The sequence below is a fragment of the Ambystoma mexicanum genome, chromosome 3q (assembly GCF_040938575.1).
Source record: "Ambystoma mexicanum isolate Mex_15411 chromosome 3q, UKY_AmexF1_1, whole genome shotgun sequence".
Taxonomy (NCBI): domain Eukaryota; kingdom Metazoa; phylum Chordata; class Amphibia; order Caudata; family Ambystomatidae; genus Ambystoma; species Ambystoma mexicanum.
The window spans coordinates 692,014,787-692,035,872 of record NC_090926.1 but is presented as its reverse complement, the minus strand read 5'-3'; the positions used below and the strand labels follow the sequence as shown (position 1 = coordinate 692,035,872).

Sequence of the window (21,086 nt, the reverse complement as noted above, 5' to 3'; positions counted from 1 at the left end):
TGCAAGAACCTTTATTTCATTTACTATTGTTTCTCAATTTTTATCCTTCTCTGATTGTCGTCAATCGCTTGATCTTCTTAAAGCCTAATAATCAATTAATTGTATTACTATCATTTTATATTTTTCAGTTTATACACAATAAAAGTTTTATACTGACATATTTATAACCCCAAACAAATGTGCACTTTTCTTTTTCTTTGATCACCTTCCCTTACTTTTTTCTTAGTAAGTCTATCTCCTATCAATATTTACTCCATTTTGGAGTGTAACACACATTCTTCATATTGCCACTTGCCTTAGGAATCCCTAACATATACTCTACTTACAGTTTAATGCATATTCTTCTGCCCCCTTGCAACCAGGAATCAAGGTTTTTCTCTATCTCTTTAGATACAAATCATATTAGTATATATTTACACTTATACTATAGTCCCTCCCCTTTATTTGCCACTTTCAATGCTCTACTTACATCCATTGCTCAGCTCGAGTCCCTCAGCATCGATTCTTCCCCAATCGACCAGTTCGCCTTTAGTCCTCGGGCACCTGCGGAGACCAGACAGGAATTTGTTTCAAAGGGGCAACCGATTCTTTCCACATGTATGTTATGTCCACTGCTCTCCACAGGAAACTCAGCTATCTTCTGGCTAATGGTGAAAGTTGTTAATTGTCAGAGAGTCTAGATCTGGGCACAGCTAACTGGAGCAGAACCATCTGCATCGCCACCAAAATGTACACTAGCACCTCTGGTCGTATCTCATGATTAGAATAGAATTACCATAATAAATAATCTCTGACCCAAATAACCGGACAGAGTCAAAGAATATGGCAAAGTACGACTTTATTGTCAGCTCAAATAAACTAAGGAAACCTTGCAAGCATAACAAATTGTAGCTTACTCACTCAGTTACTTTTCCATTATACATTAGCTTTATACCTCGATTTATGTCAGTTATGACATCATCCTATGTGGCAAATAATAAAACCTATCGAGGGGAGGGATTGGTTAGGGGAACACAGATACCTAAGGTATGCATAAGTATTAATAACATCATTGGCTGCCCCATATCTGGTAGGTACGCCTTGAACTACCTCTAAGTACGTGTAATACAGATTATACAGAAACAATAACAGCGGATTGGCTTCTGCAACAATGTATACAATGCTGCTACATAGCCCCTTGTGACACTCCTAACCTTGGACATTCGTCTCGTTAGCAGCACGTAAGCAAAACTGTTTTCGCTTCTGCTTATCTAAGATAAATATGTCCTTAGTTCATAGCCATGTTGACTCCCTCCGTATCTTCCAATTATTTCTTAATGTGTCATCCTCAGTCTCAGCCAAACAGATATCATTTGTTCCTTGTACAAAAACTGTTTCTTCAGCGTCTTTCAGCCCTGCAGCCTTGGTTTGTCTCTGAGGTAGTTTTGACACAATCCGACGTCCATCTTTTCATCATGGCCGTTATAGTTTCTACTGCAGCAAGCTTCTATAAATCTTATCGACCATACGTTTCTGCGTGTATACATCTGAGTTTACTCTCACTCGTCTTCTCAGCATTGATGATTTTTCCATCTCTCTTCATTCGATTACCTTTACTTCATTGATTATATCTTTATTCTTTAAGCATCTGCATATTGTTTCTTTGCGTCCTCGTGTCTTCTCCATATGACATCACTTTACTCTTGCCAGTTTTCACTTAGAGCTCCTCCACGTCCAATGATGTATGCCGACATCCTTCTACCACATCAGTGCAGGGGGATACATTCGATATGGTTGTCTGAGTGAATAATGTCGCTCAGATCTTCGATGCATTATTGGGATAATACCTGGTGTCATGCTATTCTTCCAGTATGACGGAGGTGAGCGGGGGTTACTAGAGATGACGTCTTCTGCTTCTCTACACCAGTAATACCGGTGCCAGTAATGCTGGCTGCTTTTTGCCGGTGGGGGCCTGATTTACTTCCAGCTCTTTGTTGGAGGTAAATCAGGCAACCCCCACCGGCAAACATGTACTCTGCCAGTCCGGAAAGGACCGGTATACGGAAATGCTGGCACTTTATTTTGTGTTGCACAAATTAGATCCCACCAAGCATTGACATTCAAAAGAGTCCCTGTTCTCCCGTTTTTTGTAATCATTAGAATGATAAAGCAATAAACAAATTAAATACGTTTGGTGATCAAATAAACCGAATTTCAGTATCGAAAGCCATATTTTTAAACACAATGTTTTGTTCAATATCAACTGGAATTTGTATACCTTGTGCTTGCCCCATATGTGCCATTTTCAGGCGTCCCTATGAATATTTTTCATTTAAGCTGGGAAGAAGGCGGAATTTCAGAATAAGTTAACACAAGGGCTCAAAACTGTAATGCTAATTGTTTGTACAAATTGATCTTATTTTTAATCGAGAGTGAATTTTAAATAGGTTGTAATAGGCTTCTCTGTAAATTTGAATATTTAGCAGTATTTATCTTTCTGTAGTGTAGTCTCATTGAGTTTGTGTGCATTTTCGAATTTGTTAACTGATTGGGTTTAGCAAACTGAAACGCTGGTACTCTGCAAACTATGAACATGCTTGTGTTGTAGAACTGGGAGTGTACTTGCAAAATGCAAACTGGGAATGTACTGTGTTTATGAAACTGGTAGCATTCTGGTTTTGCGCAAACTGGGATTATAATGGGCCTGTCCACTTGGGAGCATATTGGCATTCTCAAGCTGGAAGTATAATGAGATTGTCAAACTGGGACTACACTAGATGTGCACGTTTGGGCAATAATGGGATTGTGTAAACTAAGAATATAAAGGGATTGGTACAGTGTGAAACCAATGTTGGCTAGTCTCAGATTTGAGATTGATAATTTATGAATAAATGCAACGCTCCTCTGCGTCCAGGAATGATGGGAGCTGTACTTAAAAATATATACGGGCTCCAGGTGAGAATAACGTCAAGCAACTTGCTGACTGTAGCGAGCGATACTCAGAAAACAGGTATTTGAATACCTATCAATAGCGAATCGATTGTTTTATCAAAAGGTCATCAATGCATGTTGGGCTTACAGGTGATGGAAAGCAGTCTTGGGTATTTTCCATTTTAGTATAGATTTATGCACTCATCCTTCTATTGAACTACCAGAAGACGTCAAAATATGACAATTCACCATAAAAATTCCAAACTAGTCAATTCACCACTGAAGCCATATCACTTAAATGCAGCCTCTAGTCCTGCTTTTCTGGTGGCGACATATGTGCAAGAGTGGAACTAATTCTTCTTCTAAAGCATTTGAGTTTGATGATAAGTAAGCATTATCGAAGTGTATATTTTCATGTTTTACAAGTAAAGTAAACTACAACGCAGGGACATCATTTCACCAAAATGCCAGGGGTAGCGGAAGTGACATCATACGACCCTTGACCTCTGATGACATCACAAGAAGTGATGTCATTTGACCCTACACCAAAGTGATATCACTGGAAGCGATGGAACACAACCTTTAACCCTTTGACAAAACAGGAAGTGGTATCAAATATAATTGTTCCTAAGTACATTACGAAAAATATGGTTACAATATCACTATAATGTGATATAAGATCAGTGTGTATAGGCCATATTACCAAATTACTGTGAATGCAAGCAGACTTCCATGGCCAAATGATAATGATGTGTTATTATACAGCACTTAAACGCTTTATATAGAATAAATACAATATCCCCCAACCTGTGTTGGTACTCATTTATCGACCTCAGAAGGATGAAAGGCTGAGTTGAGGTGTTTAAGAACAGAATAAATTAGTGACTCACCCGCTGAAGTGTGCCTGAAAGAAACCTTTAATGAGTCGAGCTCATTGTATAGAATTCCAGAAAGACAAATTATTTGGTATTCCTATTCTTTCTTATTTAGGGTCTTTGCTGAAAGTGTTAGATTTGTCGAAGCCCAGCTCTTTTTTTTTTTTTTTTTTTTTTTTTTAGAGGCCTTAACAATAAAGCCAGCCACTTCAGAAGCAAAGAGCCACATGGCGACCTTTAAATGATGTCCCTGCTACAACGTTGTAGCTGGAGTGCATTCCTTATACCTTTAATTTATCAAAGACACATATTTGCATATTTCAGTGAGTTTTTGCATCCCCGGATGTCCATAAGGTCGAACATGATATTCTCACGAAAATGAAACAACTTGCAGCCCGAATTAAAAAAATCTTGGTGAGATATTGTGGGTTCTCTTTGCGTCCTCTTATAAAATTCTATCAGGCCAAAGTTATCCCAATTCTGCACTATGGCATAGAAGCAAAACTGCAGATTTGGGAAGGGAACTGGCAAAGATGGGAGGGTGTGGTGTGGAAGGATGTTTTAGGGTTGCCAATGTGCCTTCCCGTGGCAAACATCAGGTTCGAATTGGACTTAAAATCCATGAAAGCCCAGCTTGGATGTAAATTGGTCTCCCTTTTTCGGCTGATTTCATTGGCCCAAGAAGGATCATTATACCCAGATATTAGAGCCCACCTTGGGAATAATAAATCGAAAATGTTAAATAATCTCGACTCTCAAGTAAAAGAATGGTTAGACAAAATGGACATTGATATCGAAACCATAATTGAGAATCCTGTAAAATCTAAAAACAATGGGACAAGATGGATTGGATAAACACTATTGATGAAATACGATCTGTGAAAAATCCAAATCAACTCCAAAAAGAGGATACAGAATTAGGACATCTTAATAAATATCTGATAAAGTTCCCAGATTGAAGGATCAGAAAAAAATTCCTAAGATTGAGACTGAATGTAGCACATACCGGGGAAGTCCTTGCAAAAAGAGGGTAGGGGGTCCGGGCAATCCAATTATGTAAGATCCTCATAAATCCAGAAGAACAAACTATTAAACATTTACTACTGGATTGTGAAGGAAACTGGCCTGCGAGGTGTATCTGGTTTGGTAAATTTGGGATTGATTCCCCCCACTACATATCAGAAATGTTCTGGGACAGGATGATCTCTGGACATTCACCTGGTCTGACAATAGCAGTGATTCGTATGTTGGAAAGCTGCAATATTACTCTCTAAGACTCCACGAGCTTAAAATGATTTGTAACCAGGTGAAAAGAGCGTGTATGCACATCTAACCTGATTTATTAAATACTGAAATTGGAAATGGAAAGGAAAGATGTATAGTAAGAACTGTTTTAGTTTGAATGGGAAACATTTTAACCTTTGCAGACTCCATTATAAGCTCTTTGGAAGAGGGGGGGAAAGATGTGAATTGTAGAATTGTATGTAATTTTAACTTTACTAAATTTTATGTTATTTTATTGTTGTATATAATTTGTATTCCCATTGTGTTTCAGTTTTTGGAATCATCGAAAAATGGGGATTATGTTTACTGTGTCACTTTCCATTCTGTTACTACACTGTTACTATTTTGTTATTATCCTTTCTAAATTCTTTTGTAAAAGGTTGGCAAACCAAATACAAATAAAAAAAGAAACTCATTCAAATCTTTGCACACACTGAGTAGCATAACACTTCATAAAAATGCCTTGAGTAAGATTTTATTTCTTTCCGTGTAAAAAAAAATCCTTGCAATAATTAATGACTTTTGAAAACATTTAAAAAAAAGTTTCTTTTCTTTGCTCAGGTATGACCATTTCTCCGTCCTTTGTGAGCTGCTTCCTGTAGGGATCCCATCGCTGGCGGTGTGTCTGCAGATGCTGGAACATGGTAAGAGGACATATGTTTTTTCCAGTCTCCCATATCTGTACCTCCCCCACAACCAGAATCTATGTGTTTGCAGCTGGGCGAAGAGGGTAAAAAAATAGAGTTGAGTTTGTTCTCAGTAAGACCAATAACGATACTGCATCAGTTACACTAAAGCTAGATTTGCAAGTGAGGGATTCTCCCTCGGTATGGGTTGCGTTTATCCTTCTTTATTCAGAGCTTTTTTGAATGCACTGACATAGCACAAAATATTACTTATTTTACTGGATGCATTTTTGGTATCTCCTTTATCAAAAAGTCACATATAATATAAGGAAGCATTGCTTTAGCCATGATGAAGAGTTCTGAGGGCCATACCGGGTGCTAATGGCCGATGGCCCAAATTAATAGGCTCATGCAAAGCGAGGGCCTTTAACAAGTGCCCCAGGATATTACCACCCAGTACGGCCAGAGGAACTTGTTATTATGGCTATTGGCACCCTAGATTTACGTCCAGAGGTGCTCACAGGCAATTTCTATGAAACAACGGGTCGTGGTAAGCATGGAGCCCATTGTTTAAAGAAATACTAATCCCACATGGCTGCCATGGAAATGGAAGAGAGGCTCCGATTGGGGCCCTCTTCTATTTCCATGGCGGCCCATCGAACATGTGGAGAGACGGGCACTGCAGTGGTGCCACAACCCGTCATGTAAGTGTGAGGCAAAGAGGGGTGGGGAGACAAGAGCAGGATGGTAAGAGGAGGGAAAATGGTTGGTCAGGTGCAAACAGCTGGTGGCTCATTCAGAAACCATGCATATACCGTGAGGTTCCATCCACGTGCCGAGCAAGCTGATTGTCTGCAGAGCCCAGCCTGGGTGCTAATTACCTGAAACAATAGTTCTCCTCCCTCCGGAATCATATATCTCCTGCACACGCTGGCATAATTTTTTTTTTTATTACAATGGCCCTCATTATGACCTGCCGGTCCGGTAACAACGGCGCCGGTAGGATCACCGGCACCGTTGTTACCGGACCAACAGAGTGCATGTCTGCGAGCCGGATGCCTTGCTGCCCACCAGATCTGACCTGGCGGGCGGAATGGCACCTGCTCCCAGACTTTGACGGAAGCACCGGCACTGTTGCACATGGTGCCGGTGCTTCCGTCCTCTCCATTCCCATTGAGTCATATGGGACTCGAATAGGAATGGGGAGTTACTTTTTCCAGCACCTGGCTTCCGGTACCGCCGGGGCTGTAATGCCTCGGTAATTCCCCAAAGCCGGAAAAAAAAACACAACTCCGACAGCAGCCAATGCCGTTTTTACCGGCACGGCTACCGCTTGGTTCGTAATGAGGCCCAATATGTTTTCAATTTTTTAAAAACCCAATAAGAAGGTAAAGCTGTACACAAGAGTGCACAGAAAAGGTCTTGTGCTCTTTAAATCTTCACGTAGTGGAACTCATACTCCCAGAATCTTCTGCAACACAGAGACTATTTTTAATTCCTATCTTTAGCACATAGTAGCCAATCAGCCTTGCAACTTCTTGGAGGATGCAGGGTTGCTTATGAATTCAGATTTTCAACACAATAGTTCCAGAAAGTCATAATTCTATTAAAGACACAGAGGCAAAGGATTATGCTTACTCTAAAACTTTACTTCTCGAGCAGCTGTACAAAAAACACCAATAATACCAGTAACAAAGCAAAAACTACATATCGCAATTAGTTTGAGTCTTTGGTAGTCCAAGCTATTATTGGCCAATGAAAACATGTGATAACCCTAGCCAATCCACATCCATATGGTCCCATAAAGACTGATGGTCCCTTGATACTTCCTCTTTCTTTAGCTGATCAACTTTGCACCCAACTGGCAAACGCAAACTCCAATGTAATTCCTCCAACTCTCAGTTCCCAGCTGCTTTGCAGCCTGCATTAGTACCTACAACAAGAAATATATCTAAGAACAGTAAACAAAGAAGAAGGTGGGAAATCGTGTCATGACATCACAACATTATCATTACAATAACATATCACAATATATTATGACACAATAAAACCGTTGACTATCACGATTGCAAGGGTGGCATAATCCTTCACCTCTGTGACTTTAATCGAATTATGACTTTCTGGAACAAATGTGTTGAAAATCTGAATTCTAAGTCAAGACCGGAGACTTGGATTATGCTTGTTCAAAGCTTACTTACCACCAATGTTGCCCTTTTCTCAATTGTTTTAAAATAAGTATTAAAGGTTGACTCATTGGGCCAGTCTGCTAAACTCATGATGTTCTCCAACCCGGCTCCTACATTATAATCCTTTGTGGCCCTATCCCCTCTCACTGAGTGTGTGCCATAACACTGCACGTTGATACAGGCCTGTACCATTACCTAGAGTCGCTGGTGATACATCACTGTATGGCCTAGGTAATGCTACGAATAACCGTGAAACTCCTGCAGGCCTTACATATTTTGTAGTGCCTTTGTAGGCTGCTAAGCATCTCAGAGTACATTGTTTGAGCTGATTCAGGAATGTGTCGTAAGATACAGACTTCAGACCTATCTTTGTCCTCTTTGTGATGAGGAAAGTCACTCCAATCGGAGATAACGACTACCTAGTCACTTCCAATGCCCAGATGTCTGTAGTTCTTTTACAAGAAGGAAGGCATAAAAGCATAGTCCGCTTAGCTCATAAAGCCTTCCTAGACTATTCTGAAGTATCCGGCCATGTTAAAAATAGTGTAAAAACTGTGTCTACATCCCACAACTTTGAGTACTTCTCCTTGGGAGGATTAGTCATTCTTACATGTCAACAGTCTGCATATCAGCAGATTTTCTCCTATTGTACCCCTAAATCTTAGGGTGACCAGCCGATATCACAGAGCCACCATTCTAACTCTACTCTTGCTTCTTGTGAAATCGGGACCCTTTGCTCGTAGGATACGCCCCTCCTGAGGTGTCGAATCATTAGTCTTTGTAATATCCTGTAGTGTAACAGCCCCGGGAAGATGGCTTGAATTGATGAAGCCAACCGTTCCACCAGCCTGGCAATTTCCTGTAATGACATCTCATCTATCACAAAGGGTTTCATCAGCTTGGTGAAACACCATGGTGCCGATGCCAGGCCGAACGGTAGGTAAGAGAATTCCCATGTTGTGTCCCACCCAGAAGAATCTTATATATCTCTGATGTTCTGTTGCTGTGGGGCCCGTCAAGTATGTGTCCTTCAGGTCTATTCTGGCCAACCAATCTTCGTAGTAAGATGTCTCTCAGGAGGTGGATCCCCTCCATTTTGAAATGCCTGTAGATCATGAAATTGTTCAACTCCCTCAAGTTGATAATTGGCATTAGCTTGTGTATCCCTTTTACCAAGAACACATTGCTTATGAAGCCTATCGTGGAGTCTGTCACCTGTACAATGATCCCCTTTGCACTCTAAGCCTCTCAGCTCTGACTCTATCAATTGCTGATCTTCTACGCTTAAGCATATATGATTTGGATATTTGGTATCACGTAAAAATCTATGTGAAACCCTTGGCCCATGTCCAAAACCCAGGCATCTTTGGATATTGTCATGATGCCTACCTCCAAGGAGCCAGGTCCGACCTAGCAGCCCCAGAGGCAGGCATCATTTCCCCCAGGGGAGTGCCACGGGCCCAAGCTGGGGCCCTTTGGACGCAGTCCTGGCGCCTTAGGCGCAAGGCTCATGTTGGACCTCTGTCCTGGCGCCTTAGGCGCCAGGCTCATAAAGCTAGACATGTGTTCAAGTGTTTTAATGTGCACTTACCTGATGCAGACCATGCTGCCACATCCAGGCCCTCTTGAGGCCTGAATAGGAACTACTTTACCTGTGGGACTACTTTCCACCCGGGTGTGGTCGGGGAAGGATACATACCTGATCGGAGGAAGGATACACACTTGGAACTTCTTCTAAAGCTATTTAAACCACACCCGATCAGCAACTCACGCTTCGCGTTGTTCTGCTCCTCGCAGCTGGACGCTGACCGCGTCAGCTCCTGCATCTGGACTTCAGCCACGCCTGTCAGCATCCTGGGTCACCTGCAAAGGGAGACAAGAGACCTACCAGCTAATCTGCACCACGGAGACATCACCGACGATCCTGAAAGGGAAGACATCATTTTTAAAAGCATTTCGTTACGATCGATGCAGCGCTGCATTTCACTCACCTTTCCTGGGTTCCTCCATCTTCAGCAGCGATCATCCGGATACACAGCCACTTCCCAGAGCCTAGAGAAAAAGACAAGAATAAGAGGTGAGAGAAGGAAGGGACAAGGAAAAGCTCAGTTTCCTTCTAAGACTTACCTGTTGGGTCATTCCCATTTCATTTCGGGTCTTGCTGCTTCCAAGCATTTTCCGGACCCCGGCCCCTATGGGGAAAAAAGACAAAGACATTAGATGAGCGAATGCAAAAACATTACCTGAGCGCTCATCTAGGACTTACCAGACCTTTACTGGAACTGCACGTTTCACTTCGGGTCGGCGCCATATCCCCAGCATTCCAAACCCCGGCCCCTATGGGGAAAAGACATCAACATTAGCGCTTTGTTGCAAGAAGTCTCCAAAGGAATCTTCATTCATCACCTGAAAAAAGACAATGAACATTATTATTTAAAGCTTGAACTTTTGAACTTGCAACAGAACTTTTACAGCGCCTTACCAGTATAATCAAGCTTACCTGAACTCCCATCCAACCTCAATCCAGTGAAGTAACTGGGTTCAACGCGCCCCTGCGTCAGAAGCAGGATGGAGAGCTCGTCCTTTCAGACCCTAAGGTGAGACTTCACGGGGAATCGTGGAAGGGTATCGTGGAGGGTTGGAAGAGAGTGGGAGGCTTGAGCATAACTCAGTCAGTAGGTAATACTTCACGCACAGGGGAATATTCCTGCGAGCCGGAGAAGCCAGAGTAGAGGGCCCTTCCTGTCCATCTTCAGAGTCCTGCGCTTCACCATTGAAGAAGCATCAGCACTCGAAGCCAGACCTGCACCTCCGTGGGAATCAGGTGAGCGTTACAGAACGCGAAGCCTACCCACAATTTCCCACCCGGGCGCTATGGAGACTTCCGAGACTGACCAGCTGGCCCAGCTTTTGGGGGAATTACGCGCAGAGGTGCACTCAGCCCGCCAGGAGACTAACGCTCTCAAAAGAGAACTGATCTTATCTAAGGAAAGAACTGATGACCTAGCCAAAAGGTTATTACAGGCCCAGGCATGGCACACTCCTTTACCTAATTCCGGAGACATTTCCACATCAATGGGTTTGAGTAACCAGGTACAATTAATCTACCTGGACACATGCCTTTGGCCCCGCCTGAACGTTTTGCGGGGGATCCCAAGAAATATGCCGTCTTTATGAACCAATGTTGTTTACACTTTCTATGCAGACCCGGAGCCTTCCCTAACGACCAGACCAAGGTAGCCTTTATACTATCTTACCTCAGTGGCATTGCTGCCGATTGGTCTATTCCATTGGTAAATCAGAATGATCCCATTCTCCAGAATTTTCAGGGCTTCCAGGCCAGCATGGAAAGATTGTTCGCTCGACACTCTCAAGGACAGGCCCTTGATAACGAACTGCTATCCTTACGACAAGGTAATCAGGATCTTCTGTCCTACATAGCCACCTTTAACAGACTGGTTGTGGAAACTGGATGGCCAGAAAGCAAAAGGATCACATTGTTTCATCGAGGCCTGCGCGGAGAGCTTAAGGATGTTCTAGCTCAGATAGTAAACCCACCCCAGGTCTGCGCAGACTACATTGACTTGGTGGTTCAACTTGATCACAGACTTCAAAATAGAAAAGCAGATCGGTTCAAGTATGAAAACCGAGCACCGATCAAAACCCACGCTACCTCCAACAGTACCGACGTGTCTGAACCTATGCAAATTGATGGTGTTAAAGGACCATTAACGCAGAAAGAACGAGAGAGAAGGCGGCAAATGCAACTTTGTCTGTATTGCGGGACTTCCGGTCACTTTCTTCGAAATTGTCCAGTTAAACCACTTAAGAAGGTGGTTGGAGCTACTGATAACAAATTAGTGACACCTGATTTGGGAAACGACCTAGCCCGGCAAGCGTAGGGGTCCGCTTGCCGATCTTGAAAACTAACTCTTTGACCTCGCATTTCGTCATGCCAATGGTGCTCGTAGACCCAAAAACTAACCAACTACACCCAGTGGCCTTTTGGTCCAGAAAATGTTCTCCTCCTGAAATCAACTACGCAATTACCGATAAAGAGTTACTGGCCATCAAATCTGCTTTCAAGGCTTGGCGTCACTACCTTCTCGGGGCAAGACACACCATCACCGTAATTACGGACTACAGAAACTTACAGTATTTAAAGACGGCCAAAGCTCAATCTTCACGACAACTCCGATGGGCTCTATTCTTTGCGGAATTTGATTTTGTAATTACCTATCGCCCTGGCTGCAAGAATGGAAAAGCAGACGCCTTATCCCGGATTGGCATGGAAGAACCTAATTCGAGCTTAGAACCTGTGCCCATCATACCTAAGCTTAAGATTCTTTGCTCAACTTCATTGCAATCTATTGAGGATATCCAAACGCAAGTAAAACAACTTCTAGACTCTTCAACCTTACTGGAATGGAGTCAAAAGGGTCCTCATTACACCGTTAAGGATGACTTACCCTACTTCCAGGAGCGGTTGTTTCTGCCAAGTAAAGAATTGCAAGAACTTGTTATTGCCCATCATCATGAATCTTTAATGGAAGGACACCCTGGTATCGCTAAAACGGAGGAAAAAATCAAACGCCACTTCTGGTGGCCTTCTTGGAGAAAAGACATAAAGTCTTTTGTACTGTCTTGTGGAATTTGCGCCCAAAACAAGGCTCAAAAGAAAAGGCCAGCCGCCCTCTTCAACCCTTGGATATTCCACCGGCACCATGGCACACCCTGTCAATGGACTTTATAACAGATCTGCCTCCTTGTGCTGGTTACAACACAATCCTTGTAATTGTGAACCTATTCTCCAAAATGGCCCACTTTATCCCTTTAAAGGGTTTGCCTTCAGCTTCCACTTTGGCCAAGGAATTCCTGGAGAATATAGTTCGCATACATGGTTTCCCTTCCATTTTAGTCTCGGATCGTGGAAGTCAATTTATCTCACATTTTTGGAAGAAGTGTTGCCAACTAGCACAAATAGATGTGCGGTTATCCACCAGCCACCACCCCCAGACCGACGGACAAACCGAAAGAACCAATCAGACTCTCGAGCAATATCTTCGGTGCATGTTACACCAATCCGAGTTAAATTGGAAAGACATCCTTTGGATCGCAGAATATGCATACAACAATTCAGTGCATTCTGGAACCGGACAACCCCCCTTTTATACTTTGTATGGTCACCATCCTCGGACCTCTGACCTAGATCCACCTCTGACCCTGGAAATGCCCGCAGTAAATCATCTGCATTCCACAATAACCCGAGCCTTCAAAGAAGCTGCAACTCATTTACAGCAAGCGAAGAAAAAGTATAAAGAAAACGCTGATTTGCACCGAAGTAAAACTCCTCCTTACCAAGTAGGAGACCAGGTATGGCTAGCAACTAAACATTTACCCCTCAAGGGCCCGCGAACCTTCAATCCCAGATTCATAGGACCTTATCCCATCAAAGCTATAATCAACCCAGTGGCCTTTAAACTGGATCTACCGTCCAACATGCGTATTCATCCAGTTTTTCATGCATCACTTTTGAAGCCAGTACAACCAGGAACCCGATTGTCCAAGCCTCCAGATCCAGTTCAAATTGAAGGGGAATTAGAATTCGAAGTTAAAGACATTTTAGACTCCAAGGTGGTAAAGTCGAAACTCTTCTATCTTGTTGACTGGAAGGGATATGGACCTCAGGAGAGATCGTGGGAGCCTAGTAACCATGTCCACGCACCTCGATTAGTACAAAGGTTTCACCGGAGATTTCCGAACAAGCCCAAACCCCCGGAGGGAAGAACCTTGGGAGGGGCCTTGAGGGGGGGTACTGTCATGATGCCTACCTCCAAGGAGCCAGGTCCGACCCAGCAGCCCCAGAGGCAGGCATCATTTCCCCCAGGGGAGTGCCAGCGGGCCCAAGCTGGGGCCCTTTGGACGCAGTCCTGGTGCCTTAGGCGCCAGGCTCATGTTGGACCTCTGTCCAGGCTCATAAAGCTAGACATGTGTTCAAGTGTTTTAATGTGCACTTACCTGATGCAGACCATGCTGCCACATCCAGGCCCTCTTGAGGCCTGAATAGGAACTACTTTAACTGTGGGACTACTTTCCACCCGGGTGTGGTCGGGGAAGGATACATACCTGATCGGAGGAAGGATACAAACTTGGAACTTCTTCCAAAGCTATTTAAACCACACCCGATCAGCAACTTACGCTTTGCGTTGTTCTGCTCCTCGCAGCTGGACGCTCACCGTGTCAGCTCCTGCATCTGGACTTCAGCCACGCCTGTCAGCATCCTGGGTCACCTGCAAAGGGAGACAAGAGACCTACCAGCTAATCTGCACCACGGAGACATCACCGACGATCCTGAAAGGGAAGACATCATTTTTAAAAGCATTTCGTTACGATCGATGCAGTGCTGCATTTCACTCACCTTTCCTGGGTTCCTCCATCTTCAGCAGCAATCATCCGGATACACAGCCACTTCCCAGAGCCTAGAGAAAAAGACAAGAATAAGAGGTGAGAGAAGGAAGGGAATAGGAAAAGCTCAGTTTCCTTCTAAGACTTACCTGTTGGGTCATTCCCATTTCATTTCGGGTCTTGCTGCTTCCAAGCATTTTCCGGACCCCGGCCCCTATGGGGAAAAAAGACAGACATTAGATGAGCGAATGCAAAAACATTACCTGAGCGCTCATCTAGGACTTACCAGATCTTTACTGGAACTGCACGTTTCACTTCGGGTCGGCGCCATGTCTCCAGCATTCCGAACCCCGGCCCCTATGGGGAAAAGACATCAACATTAGCGCTTTGTTGCAAGAAGTCTCCAAAGGAATCTTCATTCATCACCTGAAAAAAGACAATGAACATTATTATTTAAAGCTTGAACTTTTGAACTTGCAACAGAACTTTTACAGCGCCTTACCAGTATAATCAAGCTTACCTGAACTCCCATCCAACCTCAATCCAGTGAAGTAACTGGGTTCAACGCGCCCTTGCGTCAGAAGCAGGATGGAGAGCTCGTCCTTTCAGACCCTAAGGTGAGACTTCACGGGGAATCGTGGAAGGGTATCGTGGAGGGTTGGAAGAGAGTGGGAGGCTTGAGCATAACTCAGTCAGTAGGTAATACTTCACGCACAGGGGAATATTCCTGCGAGCCGGAGAAGCCAGAGTAGAGGGCCCTTCCTGTCCATCTTCAGAGTCCTGCGCTTCATCATTGAAGAAGCATCAGCACTCGAAGCCAGACCTGCACCTCCGTGGGAATCAGGTGAGCGTTACAGATATAGTGGGCCAATACTCTACATTCTTTGCTAATCTTCCCCCCTGCGGCAGGAGAACCTATGCTTGGCATGCGCTTCTGCTTGCTTGTTCTCACCTGTATTATTCTGTTGGTGGTCGCTTGTCGCCAGCCTCTGCCCCTTCCTCTACCCCGGGAGGCAAAGAAGGGGTTTGGCTTGCGCTCTTCTTGTTCTCTCCATTGTCCTCTGTCGCTGTAGGACCTGCCATACGGGTATCGGCTGGCAGAGCGGCCCCTGCCTCTGCGAGCCCGCCTGAAAATCTGCCTGCCGATAACCCTTTTCAGGGAGGCCTGTGCCTTGTCTAGGACTGCATATGCGTTTGCAAATTTTGTTAGCTCCTTTTATAAAAGAGTCGCCAAACAGCTTTCCTTTCACAGCCGCCGCTGGCTCAGATGTTGCCAAAACTGTTTTTGACTACTACCTTCCTCTCGCTACTCTCCTCAGTCCGACTTCTTCTTCCTCCTCTCTCCCTCTCTCCCTCTCTCCTACTCTCCCACTGCCTACCTCCAGCCACCAATGATATCTCTTCTTACTACCTTGTCCTCCCTATTACATACTACTACCCCTTCTTCTGCACGACTCCCTCTTCCACACTACTACCACCTCTACACTACTAATACCCCTCCACCCCACCTTTTTCTCAGTCACTCCCTCTAGCACTCTCACTCACCCGCCTTACATGGGCACTCACCACACAGTGCCACTTGCTCCCACCAACCAATACCTCACTAGTTCTCTAAATCACCCCCACACTATAGTCCACTATCCTCCCTCCTGCTGGTCTCCTGGTCCTCTACCTCCTCTAACATCATCCAAACAAGATACACCTTCCTGTTTTCGGTCGCCCATCTTATCTTTCCCCTCATTCTCCCATTGCATTGCTGGCCCTAACTAATCTGGTCCTATCTTCCCGACCTGGGAGCTCTTACAATCATAGGTGTTTTCAAATAGTAAGTATAGCATCTGCCTCATTTCTCTGTGTGGGACCACCATGCTGCAACAAAGCACCCCGCATTACAGAGTGTACCAGTACGTGTTAAGTTGCTGCATTGCAGTAATCTCAAAGGTAGGTAAGGAATATCTAGACGAAAGCCGCTTCGCACCAAATCTATGCTGTGATGGATATGTTGGGTCTGGCACAACTGTTAGTGCACAGGGTGTGCCGGCACTGGGAAACAGTGCATGGTGAGCCTTGCAGTTGAGCCGGCTGGTTTTGGCGTTTAGATGACTAGCGGCATCTAGTTTGAGGCACTGGTGGATAGCTGTTCTGTGAGTGTCTAGTTCAACAATAAAAGAAAAAAACTGACCAGAATGGTTCTCATGAAGTATAGGGTGATGCAATTTGGTCCTGTTCCTATATTAACAGAACCTGGGGAGCGGACCGAAATTGGGGCACTCTCTGGGGTAGAACTGGCTCCCCCACCCACCCCGGTAGGCCTCCCACCCCAGGCTGAGTGGAGTTTCTAACCCCTCATGACATGGTCAGATTACTGACTATGTCACACCAGTAAGGCAAAGGTTTGCAGGTCTTTTATCATCCAAGTTAATGGTGGCCTTCTCTACCAGCTACAAATGCCCAGACATGTTGGATCTCCAAATTAAAGACGACTTCTCCACCAAGCAAATGTCAGAAGTCTCTCAAAGTTCCAGCATCCTTCCCCTTGGTCTCACAGTTTCTCAGCAATCTGCTGATTGTCCAGTGCGCTTCTAGTGGGATAAACCCCACCTCCTTGTGGATAGCTGCTGTAGTCCTTGTGGCCCATCCACCAGCAAAGTGGACCATGCAGGAGTTCTCTCTTTTTCCCTTAAGGTGAAGGGAACCAGGAGGCCCTGTCATGGTTTGCAGAGGAGGGCTGCATCTACAACCTCCCTCCCTCTTCTTTTTTTTTTTTTTTTTTTTTAAACTTTGGTTTTATTGGCATTTTAAAGAATATAACAAGCAGGCTACATATGTGATCACCAGTTGTACACGATGCACTTGCCCAACAAACTCCCCCCCCACCCACCCTACCGCCCCCCCCCCCTTCAAACCCCCCTCCCCCCACCCCTTGTTTTACCAACTCGAACCATGACATAGGGAGATTTGGACTTTTCTTTTGCGTCCATTACTTTGGTAGTGAGTGCGAGCGTCGGCGCTCTTTGGTGGCTGACGGTCGACCGAATGTCCCCGGGCCGTGGGCGCCCATTCCGTCCCTAGGGTCCCTGGTACTTTTTGGTACAATCTTTCGGCCTAGACCCCCTGAGCCCCGCTCAGCCCCCCATCAGGCATCAGTGCACATCCCATCCCCAGGCCTCCCTTACCCCCTGCCAATTTTTCAAGGAATGACCCAGAATCATTGTTCACCATGGCCGTTAGTTTGTCCATTAAAAACAAGTTTTTCAATTTCTTTAGCCAGTCAGCCTTGGACGGGGTCTCCGGGCTCTTCCATTTCTGTGCCAATGCCACTCTCCCCGCCCGTAGCATCGTTTCCCACATTCTGGGGTACCTGTAGAGGTCCGAGGTCTCTGGCGGGAGGCCCAACAACACCGTCAGGGGGTCCTGGGGAAGCAGTTCCTCCGTGACCTCAGCCATCCAGCCCCTCACCTCTGCCCAGTACGCCTGCACCTTTGGGCAGTGCCACCACATGCCCTCTGGCCGCAGCCCCTCGGGCAATCGGGGGACACTGCCGTGAACATTTTAGACAGTTTCACAGGGTCCCTGTGCCATCCCTGCAAAATCTTAAAGTTATGTTCCATATCTGTTAACAAATTACCGTGGAAAGCAATTTTGAAGATCCTCGCCCAGGCGTCTTCCGAAATCACCTCCCCTGCGAGATTGTTCCAATATGAGCGGAAGCCCCTCCGTTCTACCAAATTCACAGTGTTGAGGATTCTATACATTCCGGAGACGGCTCCCTTTCTAGAGGTCGCCATAACAAGGAACTTCTCAAAGGGGGTCAGCTGCCTCTTCAAGTTCTCTCCCCATGCTTGATCGCCGAGTATTCCCTTCAGGCGTAGATACTCAAACACGGAAAGAGACCCCCGCCCAATGGCGTCCCTTAGGTCCTCATACGGCAGGAATTCCCCCTCCCGGAACAGCTGTCCCGCCCATTCTAGACCCGAATCAGACCATGCCTGTGCCTCGGGAAAACCCCTGTTACTTAATCTGAACGGGTGTCCCCAGAGAGAGGACATTGGGGATGGCCACGTCGTTAGGTGCGCCGTCTGGGGGCCCTCCCTCCAGACTGCCCAAAGAACGCCCAAGGTGGGATGGGATTTCAATCTGTTCGGGATGAACCTGTGTGGTGCCCAGAGAAGATCGCGTACCTTGAGGGGGTGAGCGTCCATGTCCTCCAGGTAAGACCAGTAGGTGCCCATCCCCTCCCTCATGTGCTCCAGGAGGACTCGCAACTGGGCGGCCCGGAAATAGAGCTGGAAGTCAGGCAAGCCGAACCCCCCCTCCTCCCTCGGCAAGGTCAAAACCGCCCTCGCAGTCCTCGGGGTCCTGCCCTGCCAGATAAACTCTCGGACCGCATTCTGTAGTGTCCTCATGAGGTGGTCGGGAATGTTGGACGGGAGAGAGGTAAAGAGATACAGCAGGCGCGGCAGCACGTTCATCTTCACTGCCGTCATGCGGCCGTACCAAGACAAGATCATAGAGCCCCACCTCCTGAGGTCCCTGGTAATGCTAGCCAGGGCCGGGTCATAGTTGGCGGGGGACAGTTGGGACACGTCCCTGGTGAGGAGGACTCCCAGGTAGCGTATGGAAACCTTGCCCACTGTGATCCCATGAAATGTGCCCACGGGGTCCAGAGCCGGGTCATTTACCCGCATGGGGAGAAGGACCGATTTGGAAGCGTTAATCTTTAGCCACGAGAAGTGCCCGAATGCGTTCACCAGGGACAGGAGGAGGGGGAGGGAGGCGCCGGGGTCCACCAGGTATGCCAGGATGTCATCGGCGAATAGGGAGAGCTTAAATTCCACCTCGCCCCTCATTATCCCCCTGATCTCCGGGTGCGACCTCACCGCTATGGCCAAGGGTTCCATCGTAAGGATATACAACAGGGGGGACAGTGGACACCCCTGTCTCGTGCCCCGTGAGAGGGGGAAGGGGTCCGACAGCCTGCCGTTCACTTGTACCCTGGCCTTCGGAGCTCTATAAAGAGCCGTCACCCAACCCCTGATGTGTGCACCGAATCCCATTCTCTGGAGGAGTAGCTCCATATATCTCCATTCGACCCGGTCGAACGCTTTCTCCGAGTCCAGAGAGAGGAGGCTCGCGTCAAGCTCGGAGTTCTGGGCGTGGTGGATTAAGTTTATAGTTTTACGGATGTTGTCCGAGCCCTGCCTACCCCTTACAAACCCCACCTGGTCCCCATGGATCAGTGCCGGCAGAATCTTCTCCATCCGTTTCCCAATGATTTTGGCAAGGACCTTGACATCAATGTTTAGTAGGGATATAGGGCGGTATGAGGAACATTCAGTGGGGTCCTTACCTTCCTTGGGAAGGACGACAATTATGGCCTCCATCATGGAGTCCGAATACCGCATTGAAAACCGTAGCTAAGTGTGGGGCCAGAGTAGAGCGGTACAGTTTGTAGAAGGACACTGTGAAGCCATCCTCCCCGGGGGAGGTCCCCGCCTTCATCCCGCTAATTGCGTTACCCACCTCCTCCTCGGTCACCGGCCCCTCCAGTCCCTCGGCCATCTCCCCGGACAGGGCCGGTATCCGGACCGAGTTGAGAAACCCCTCTATTTCCTCGTCCCGCCCGTCACATTCCGAGGTATAGAGTTTTTCATAATATCTCCGGAAGGCCTCTCCTATGTGGGGAGTGTCATGGCCCATGGTCCCCTCCTCACTCCTCACTGCCTTTACCATTCTTTCCCTCTGGACCTCCCTCAGTTTCCAGGCTAGGATTCTGTCCGCTTTGTCCCCCTTTTCGTAATACTTCTGCTTGACCAGTTGGAGGCTTCGCTCCGTTTTGTGCAGGAGGAGGTCTCGCAGCTGGAGCCGATAATCGGTCAGCGATTCGAGCTGACCGTGATCCAAGGGGGCTGCTGAGGCCCCCACCGGTTGGAGTTGGGCAATTTTCCCCCTCAGGGCTTTCTCCTGGGCTTTCCTCACTCTTTTGGCCTGAGCGCTCATTTTAATGAGAAAGCCCCTTATTGTGGCCTTGAAGGCGTCCCATAGGGTGTGTGGGCCCACCTCGCCATTGTCATTAAATTCGAAGAATTCCGTAATAGCCTCCAACACCTCCTGGGCACAGACCTCATCTTTCAGCAGGGAGTCGTTACATCTCCATCTCCCTCTGCGGTCGCTTAGCCCGCCCTTTGCAATGGTGGTTCGAACCAGGTCATGGTCCGACCAGGGGACGGGGTCGACCTTGTGGCCCGAGACATACGAGTGCAGGGACTCGTCCACCAGGATGTAGTCAATTCTAGAAAAGGACGAGTGGGTGGACGAATAATATGTGTAGGAAGGAGTACCCGTTCCGGGGGAGGGGAGCGTGTCCACCAAGCCCAGCTCTGCATTAACCATCCGGAAGGACCGGGCCATGTGGACATCCGTGGGCCTGGAAAGCTGAGGGCCAACACGCCTTCTGTCTAAGTCGGGGTCGATAACCATGTTGAAATCGCCTCCTACCACCAACCCCCCCCGGACAAAGAGCTTGAGTTTCTCCGCCACCCCCTCCCAAAACTGGGCCTGGCCCTCATTGGGACCGTATATCCCCGCCAGGGTGAGCGGGGAGCCCTGCAGGGATCCTCGTACCAGCAGGTATCGGCCTTCCGGGTCTTTCACTATTTCCTCTTTCACAAAGCCCACGTTTCTCCCCAGAAGGATAGCCACCCCCCTCTTCTTGGCCCCGTGGGACGCGCAGAACACCTCTCCTATACCTCCCCCCCTCATCGTGGGTTCCTTCCCTCTTGCCCAATGAGTCTCTTGCA

General features: G+C 46.7%; 1 protein-coding gene across 3 annotated transcripts in view; it reads left to right on the top strand.

The window, feature by feature from the left end:
• The window catches only part of HEXD (hexosaminidase D), a 750,596-nt gene that overhangs the window by 526,862 nt on the left and 202,648 nt on the right, over positions 1 to 21,086 (top strand). For all 3 annotated transcript variants that reach the window (XM_069654607.1, XM_069654608.1, XM_069654605.1), the window contains exon 10: positions 5,631 to 5,713. In XM_069654607.1, the coding sequence (XP_069510708.1) occupies positions 5,631 to 5,713 (83 nt within the window). The remainder of the gene's footprint in view (positions 1 to 5,630; positions 5,714 to 21,086) is intronic.